Below are 9,314 nucleotides of genomic sequence, written 5' to 3' on the forward strand. Positions count from 1 at the left end.
TCAACACACCCCTCCCCTCCCCCCCCCCCGCCGCCAACTTACTTGATGAGCTCTTTGAGGATGTCTGCTCGTCCCACTCGCGAGGCATGATAGACGGGCGTGCTGCGGTGGTGGGTACTTCCATTCGGGTCAGCCCCCGCCTGCACGAGAATCCTGGTGCAGTCCAAATGACCGTTCAGGACAGCCACATACAGCGCCGTCTGCCCCTTCACATCAACCAAGTCCACCTCAGCCCCTTGTTTGAGCAGGTAGTCCACGCAGTCAGCATGGCCAGCTGTAGCGGCAATCCGCAATGGCGTGCACGGTAACCAGCCGCAGCACCAGACCGATTTCTCATTGATTCGCCTGGAAAACAGAACAGTCCCTTTTTGAACACACCCCACCGAGTTTCTACTTGCTGAGATCGCTAAAGGACGTTGGTCGGTTTTTTTTTTTGCTTCCCTTAGCATTCCTGTTAGACATTTGCTCAGTGAGTCTCTGCTCTTGTTGGCTTGTTACTCGTCAATAAAGTGTGCAAGGAAGGATGGGAAGAGGCATATAAGTCTAACAGCATGATCCATCCGGACAGGATGTAGCTGACATGCACAAACAACCCAATATCCTGACTCATAACCTCTTGCAAAAAGTAAAGCAAAAAATCAAAACCAAGGATTCTTGGATAAATTATGCTGAGAAATCTCATTGCTTTTAATTTTGGTTCCATCCACCTTCAGCTCTTCAATCCTCTTAAAAGATTGGACTCCTCCAATTCAGACCTTTTGAACATCCAGTATTCTAATGGATCTACCACTGTTGGCCATGCTTTCAAGTGCTCAGGCCCTAAACTCTGAAATCCCTCTCAAATCTCTTTCTTCATTTAAATTGCAACTTAAAATTTATATCTGATCAGTGCGCTACAGTATTGTGCTGGGAGTGTAACAGGCAGAGTGTTACAGTATTGGGCTGGCAGTGTATTACAGTATTGAGCAGGGAGTGTAATGTCTCCTGAAGTAGCTCCACGTTAAATATTAATTCTCCTGTGAGCACTTTGGGACGTTTTACTCTGTTGAAGATGCTAAATAATACAAATTAGTATTAGATTGTTGGCATAGAACTTGATTATTGCCGGGAAAAAAAAGGCATGCTGTCGACTCATCAGGACACACACAGGAATGCCAAATTCGAAAAGGAGGAACAACGTATATACACATGAGGATAAGGTGCTAATTGGTTGACAAATTGATTCTGATATTTTTTTTTTTTAGGCATTGCTAAAATGCACTAGCAAACTAGTAATTCCCAAGCTTTTGGTTAATTCAACAAAAGGAGCAATGCCTGGACATATTCCTTTTGCCTGCAGAGGACAGGTCCCTACATATGAATACATACGTCAACACTGCCTCCTTTCTGCTCCCAATAATTTTCAGTTGATCTGAGGTTTGCACCTGACACTTAAGGTCTTCATCTCATTGGCAAGGCCACTCTGATTGCAAATCAAGGGGAAATTACGCATCGTACATGACTTGTTTTATCCTTATACCAAATGCTTCATGATGCTGTAACAGTGCTTGTGCTGAGCAGGAGGTCATTTAGTTTGAAGGATGTGGACTAGTAGTTGAGGTCCCTATGAGAATAGAAATGGAGTGGTAAAGTTGGTGAATTGTCACAGCTCGTAAGGAGTAGGCGACTGATAGTTCTGAGTAAGGCAGTGGGATGTGTTTTCTCAGCCTGATAACGCTGTTCAGTCAAAGCAGAGGCTGGAGACTTCACACTGAGGAGATGTAACCACCAGAAACCACTGCATTCATAGATGCTTATAACATCAGATCGTGTGCCGAGGTGATTCACAGAACTGTTATTCATCAAATCTGCAATCAAGCCAAATAATTAGGAATGGTCAGAAAAGAGGTAGATTTTTAAGCATTTTCTATTTAAGGAGAGATAGAGGTCAAGGAGAGGTTTATGAACAGACCTGCAGCATCTAGGGCCTGGATAGTTGTCATCATGGCCACCACCTGGGAGTCAAAGTAAATGGAGGATAGACAACAGAATTTGAGGAAAGCGCAATTTTGAGAAGGTTGCAGGATGGGGTGGGGTGGGGCACATGGTGGTCTCATTGGCGGGGAAAGGCTTGGTCACAAAGCAATTCATCCCAAACCTCTCCCCACCAGTGACCCTATTTTAAGCCTTAGGAATTGTCATGATCCCTCAGTGAGAACAGACAGAGAGAGGGAGGGAGGGAGGGAGGGGGAGTACAGAGAACAGGGGAAGAGTCAGTAGGCACAAAGGTGATGGATCCATTACAGGTTAGAATACGAAGAACAGAACTTTGGACGAGGCTGCGTTTACACAGTGTGGGAAGTGGGAGAACTTGAAATTATCCTGTCCAAAGATGATAAAAAACACGGATGAGGCAACGACGTACTGGAGGTGGAAGGAGCCGGCTTCTGTGATAGGAAAGATTCAGAGTCAGAAGCTCAGCTCATGCACAAATAGGACATCAAACTTAAGAAACATGTGGCTCAATCTGACACAGTGGCAAGGGAAGGGATGAGTGTGAAAGAAATGGCTTTGTTGGAGCTCAGACAGGACATGAGGCAAGACACTAGAGAAACTGGAGACGGATGCAGATTCAAGGCTAGATCAGGGAAAAACATGAAATCAATAGGCCATTCAGACATTTATGTCTGTTCAGACATTCAATTAGATCGTGGCCAATCTGGACCTTCATTTCAGTTATTCAGCAAATTTCAGTCAACCTGGCTTAGTGGAGAAAGGAAATGAAGGGATGCGGCAGAGACAATGCAACAGCAGTTCTTAGGCTTAATGGCAAAGAAGTCCACAAGATTTTTGTTGGAGCTGAGAGTGGAAGGGGCAGAAGAGAAGGGTTTAAAGGGAAGTTTGATACTGGAGCCACACAACTAGAACAATACTAGAATGCAATGAGCATTTATGTGAGTGAAGAGCAAGGCCTCATGGGTGGTGCGATGGGGAACTCAAAACTGGAGAAGGTGCCATCATGGTCAGGTAGAGCGACCAAGGTAAGAATGAGGGTTACACTCCCATTGTGGTTGCTTGGGTGGGGCAGGTAATGGAACATGTAGCTGCATAGAGAGGTTTCAGGACAAAATAATATGTTATTGTCCACAGGCCAGGTTTCCATCAAAGTCATGACATCAACGCATTTATCCACAATAAGATCCAGGGTAGCTCACATACAAACATACATTCTCAAGCAAGAAGCGAAGTGCAGAAGGAGGAAAAGCCAGGACAGGTCAGAGAAAGTAACAAGGGAGGAGAACGGGGCAGTTTGGGTTGCAACTCACAACAAGGCCTCGATGGTCCCTTCAGAGAAAGCTGAGAGAGATACAGAGGGAAGCAACAGACTTTCATGCAAATTTAATATTGGATACAAGTCCAAGTTATTTACTAACAAAATTAGTGAAATGTGGTGTAGTTGTGTAGTCTTGTATATGAACAAGTTGCTCTACAATCAGGAAAACCCCAACTGCATTGACTCTCTGGTTCTTGAGCATATGTATTTGTAACAAACATGTTTAGTAGTTTATAACTGATATGTAGTTGACAGCATGTGTTGTCTTACAAGCCACAGACCATGAGAACAACAAACAACTCCACATCAATCAGTCTAGTGAATGATGACAGAAACAAGGATGACATCCCTTGCTAATAATGGTGCATTACCAGATACTTGTATCAAACTAACATTCCAGCATGCTATATAAGTGATTATTGTATAACTTGATGGGATTAATGAATTACCTCAGAATAAAAGGCAATCCTAGAAAATAGTGATTATAATATGATTACATTTTATATCTGGTTTGAGAAGGGAGAGGAGCGGGTCTACTATTTTAAAATTTAAAAAGGCAAATGTGTCTGCATGAAAACTAGAAAGAACTAGAATAAGCTAGCCGATGGGTCAGTGAAGTAGCAGTGGCAGACTTTTACAGGGCTACTTCAGGATACTATGAATAAGTACAAGTACATTCTTACCAAAATTAAAGATTCCATGGGGAGGACTCACCTTCTATGGTTAACTAAAGGAGGTAAGGAGGACATAAAACTGAAGAAAAAAACATAACTGCACAAAGAATGGCAAGTTAAATGACTATTCAGAATACAAAGGACAGCATATAGTTTAATCAGGATTAATCAGTTAGAACAGGAGAGAAAGCTAGCTAGAAATGTAACAACAGATAGCAAGAGCTTCCACAGGTTTCAAAAAAAGTAAGCAAATTGAGTATTGGTCCTTTAAAGAGTATGAATGAGGAGTTAACAGTACATGGTAAAGAAATGTCATGAATAAATGTATTTTGTTTGTCTTCATAATAGTGATTATGAAGTAAATCCCACTAAAACCTAGAAATCGTGAGGTTGAAAGAAGAGAGAAACTTGGTTAAAAAAAAGTAATCACAAAGGAAATGGTACAGACTAAACTGATGGAACTGCAGGTTCCTGTCTCTGGGTCTTCATAGAGATGTACAGCATGGAAACACCCTTTGGTCCAACCCGTCCACGCTGACCAGATATCCTAACCCAATTTAGTCCCACCTGCCAGCACCTGGCCCATATCCCTCCAAACCCTTCCTATTCATATACCCATCCAAATGCCTCTTAGGTCACCCCTCAGCCTCCAACACTCCAGGGAAAACAACCCCAGCCTGTTCAGCATCTACCTATTACTCAGATCCTCCAACCCTAGCAACATCCTTCATCTTTGGACGCTAAAAGTAACAGCTAATGAGGTAGTAGTTGTATCGATGTTAATTTTCCAAAATTTGTTAATATTCTGGAAAGTTTCATTACAGCAGAAAATAATAATATAATCCCTCTATTCAAAAAGGAGACAGAAATTGGAACATTTGCAGTTAGCCTGACATCTACCACAGGGGAGCTGTTAGAATTGACCATTAAGGGAGCTTATAACTTGGCATATGGAAATACTCAAGGTAACTGGGAAGAGTCAGCAATGGTTTTGTGAATGGAAAATTGTGTTGAACCATTTTTTTGGAATTCTTTGAAGCAGTAACACAATGTGGATGAAGAGGAGCGAGCTGATGTACTGAATTGAATTTCCAGAAGGCATCTGATAAGGTGAATAGGAGCTCATGGCATAGGGAGTAACATGATTGGCTGGATGGCAGAAACTTGAGTCTGCAATAATGGACAGGATGTGGCAAACTGAGTCCTGCAGAGATCAGTGCTCAGCGTGGACCTAAGGAGGGAGTCGCGGAGGGAATCATCTCTGTGGAACGCAGATAGATGTGGGGAGGGAACTATATCTCTGGTGGTTGAGTCTGATGGTAAGTGGCAGAAACGGTGGAGGACGATGCATTGTGTCCCGAGATTGGTGGGTGGGGTGGTGGAAGGTGGGGGGGGGGGGGGGTCTGTCCTTGTTACGATTGAAGGGGTGGAGTTCAAGGGCAGAGGTGTGGGAAGGGGAGGAGATGCACTGGAGGGCATTGGTGACCACAAGAAAGGGGAAATTGCAGTCCTTGAAGTAGGAGGCCATCTGGGATGTTCTGGTGTGGAATGGATTCTCTTGGGAGCAGACACGGCAGAGGATGCAGACAACATAGAAGTGTTACATGACTATAAACAAATCTGGCAGATGGAGTATAATAAAAGAGAAGATCTGAGGATGTTCAATTGGCAGGTGGGACAAAAAAGCTGAGTATTTGTTAAATGGTGAATGACTGTAGAATTCCAAGATGTAGCAGGATTGCAATGCTGTCATGTATGTGTCACATAAAAATAGTATGCAAGGCTAATGGGATGCAATCCTTAATTACTCTCAAATTCCATGCTCAAGTAAAGATGTCATCCTGCAGTATATAGGTATTGCAGAAACCACATTTCGAATACTGTGTACAGTTTTGGTCTCCTTATTTAACAAAGGATGTAAATGCATTAGAGGCAGTTCACAGGAGGCTTACTGGATTGATTCCTGGAATGAACAGGTTGTCTTATGAGGAATGATTGGTGGAAACAAGCCTAGCTTGCACAGAGTTTGGAAAAGCAAGAAGCAATTTAACTGAAGAAATTGAAAGTTCTTGATAGGGTGGATGCGGAAGGGATTTTTTTCTCTAGGAGGTTGGTCCAGAACAAGGGGGATACTGTTCTAAAATTAGCAGCACCCCTTTAGGCAGATTTGAGGGGAGTTTTTTTTCCTCTCAGGAGCTGCACACCTCAAAACTCTCTGCCTTTGAAGGCAGTAGTGTCAGGGTCTTTGAATAATTTTAAGATGGAAGTGGATGGATTTTTATTAGATAAAGGAAGGGATGAATGTGAATATGGATTCAGAACACAAACAGGGCAGCCATTATCTTATTGAGTGGCGGAATAAACATGAAGGGCCGAATGACTTACTTCTGTTTGTAATTCATATGTCCATATCATTTTTTTTCCCCCACTGAATCTGATGGAAATATCAGATTAAACATTAAACCATGAAAGTGGATTTTCTTTCTAATGCTTGTCTGGATCCACAACTCGATGTCAGACAGTTCTGAAGAAGGGTCACCAGACCCGAAACACTAACTCTGCTTTCTATTCACAGATGTGATTTTCCAACAACTTCTGATTTTGTTTCTGATTTCCAGCATCCACACTTCGTTTTTTTTTATGTCAGGCTACAGTAAGTCCACATTCAGTCTACATGGCCTTTGTAAATAGTACCATATACTACATTAGCAAAAAGATCCTGCTTTACAAACTGTACTTATCATTGATTAGAATTATATCTGATGTTCTGCCACCTAATCTACAAAAGACATCAAAGGCCATGAGGAGGGCAAATTATGAGATTTACTAAAACTGATACCTGAGAAGATTTGAGTAATGAGGAAAGACTGGTTGGTTTGGTGCACAGTTGGAAACATTAGCTGCCCATCTTCTTACCTGTCATCCAGGCCAAGGGAGTAATTGGGAAGGGATCAGTAAAAATTGCTTCAAAAATGTAAAAAAAGCTAGTCTCTTAAAAAAAATGCATTAAAGAAAACAAAAGCCTTCCTCCAGACCAAAGGGGTAGCCATGGACACCCGTATGGGCCCCAGCTATGCCTCTTTGTTTGCTCCGTAGAACAGTCCATCTTCCGTAGTTACACCTAACCCCCCCCCCCAACCTCTTCCTCCGCTACATTGATGACTGCATTGGCGTCACCTCGTGCTCCTTTGGAGGTTGAGCAATTCATCAACTTCACCAACACATTCCACCCCGACCTTAAATTCACCTGGACCATCTCTGACACCTCCCACCCCTTCCTGGACCTCTGCATCTCCATTAATGACTGGACACTGACATTTTTTTTTTTTTACAAACCCACCAACTCCCACAGCTACCTGGGTTACACCTCTTCCCACCCTACCTCCTGCAAAAATGCCATCCTGTATTCCCAATTCCTCTGCCATATCTGCTCCCAGGAGGACCAGTTCCACCATTTAACACACCAGAAAGCCACCTCCTTTAGAGACACAATTTCCCTTCCCACGTGGTTAAAAATGCCCTCCAATGCATCTCATCCACATCCCGCACCTCCGCCCTCAGACCCCACCCCTTCAACCGTAACAAGGACAGACCCCCTGGTGCTCACCTTCCACCCTACCAACCTTCGCATAAACCAAATCATCCGCCGACATTTCCGCCACCTCCAAACGGACCCCACCACCAGGGATATATTTCCCCACCCATTTCCACCTTCCACAAAGACCATTCCCTCTGTGACTACCTGGTCAGGTCCACGCTCCCCTACAACCCAACCTCCCTTCCTGACACCCTCCCCTGCCACCGCAGGAATTGCAAAATCTGTACCCACGCCTCCTCCCTCACCTCCATCCAAGGCCCCAAAGGAGCCTTCCACATCCAAAGTTCTACCTACATATCCACCAATATCATTTATTGTATCCATTGCTCCCGATGCAGTCTCCTCTACATTGGGGAGAGTGGACGCCTCCTAGCAGAGCGTTTTAGGGAACATCTCTGGGACACCTGCACCAATCAACTGCCCTGTGGCCCAACACTTCAACTCCCCCTCCCACTCTGCCGAGGTCATGCAGGTCCTGGGCCTCCTCCACCACCGCTCCCTCACCACCCAACGCCTGGAGGAAGAATGCCTCATCTTCCGCCCTGGAACACTTCAACCCCAGGGCATCAATATGGATTTCACCAGTTTCCTCATTTCCCCTTCAGGCACCCTGCCTCTATTCCTGATGAAGGGCTTTTGCCCGAAACGTCGGTTTCCCTGCTCCTCGGATGCTGCCTGACCTGCTGTGCTTTTCCAGCACCACTCTAACCTAGAGTCTGGTTTCCAACATCTGCAGTCCTTGTTTTTACCCTTACATTTCTAATACCTTTGTCTTGCCCACTAATGTCGGCCAGGCCAGGAATGATGCGTGGAATATTATCAGCAACAACAGTGCCCTCACCTCCTGAAGTTGTCCTCTTGGAGGAGACTGGTGATGGTGTCCAGGTCGCCCACATAGGTGGCATCGTGCAGCCGGGTGTCCTCGCCCCCTTCCATGGGACTGTCACAGAATTGCTCCCGCAGCCACTCCTTGAGATCCCGGCCAGCCCTGGCTCCAGCCGCGGCAGCAGCTTCAGCCTCTTCCTGCTGCTGCTGCTGACATTCAGCGCCGCCGGGGAAGCGAATCCCGTCCACCGCATCCCGATCCGACATGCTAGCCGGCTTTCCCCCGCACTTATTGCCCGGAGAGGATTGCAGCCATTGCAAACTGAAGAAGAAAAAAACTAATAATACAACAGGGCTACTTCCACACCCAGCACTGTCTTACTTTGCATTAACCCCGGTCCCAGGAACCTCCCATGTTGCTTGTGCATCCTGTCGAGTGGCTCAGCTCCTCTGTGGTCGAATACGGTGCCACTCAAGTCGGTACCGCTCCTCCTCCCCAGCAACGGAGCTAATGCACAATTCAAACCCATCGGCCTCGGCGAAGGTGCTGCTATTGCTTGCTGCAGGACATCAGAACCTTGATTGGAGCATCCCTTTGCAAATTTTTAGTAATCTATTACCAGACACCTCCAACAATTAAGCAGCAGTGCTCAAATTCTGCATAATAAATTGTATTTTGAATTACCCTTTTAAAGAAACAAGAGAAGGCCATTCGTTATGATCATGGTTGGTCATTCAACTGTTCCGCTCTCCCGCCCCCAATACCCTTTGATCCCTTTTGTCCCTTGTGCTATATCCAACAGGTGATTGCAGATGTTTACTGGAAACAGTGATTTTCAACTGGAGTTCCCCAGGGCCCTTTGCTTTTAGAATACAGAAGAGTTTATCTCAGGTCAAAAGAACT

At 44.9% G+C, this 9,314-nt stretch overlaps 1 protein-coding gene across 2 annotated transcripts in view; it reads right to left on the reverse strand.

Annotated features, from left to right (window-relative positions):
* The window catches only part of asb1 (ankyrin repeat and SOCS box containing 1), a 21,745-nt gene extending 12,766 nt beyond the window's left edge, over nucleotides 1-8,979 (reverse strand). The window contains exons 1-2 of one of the 2 annotated variants that reach the window (XM_043693116.1): nucleotides 8,427-8,974; nucleotides 43-345 (exon numbers count right to left, since the gene is read on the reverse strand). In XM_043693116.1, coding sequence (XP_043549051.1) covers nucleotides 43-345; nucleotides 8,427-8,677 — 554 coding nt within the window. In that variant the 5' untranslated portion in view covers nucleotides 8,678-8,974. Of the gene's footprint in view, nucleotides 1-42; nucleotides 346-8,426 lie in introns of both variants that reach the window. The other variant, XM_043693117.1, reaches the window with a different exon arrangement.
* Nucleotides 8,980-9,314: the final 335 nt, after the last annotated feature.

Source organism: Chiloscyllium plagiosum, chromosome 7 (assembly GCF_004010195.1).
Source record: "Chiloscyllium plagiosum isolate BGI_BamShark_2017 chromosome 7, ASM401019v2, whole genome shotgun sequence".
NCBI lineage: Eukaryota > Metazoa > Chordata > Chondrichthyes > Orectolobiformes > Hemiscylliidae > Chiloscyllium > Chiloscyllium plagiosum.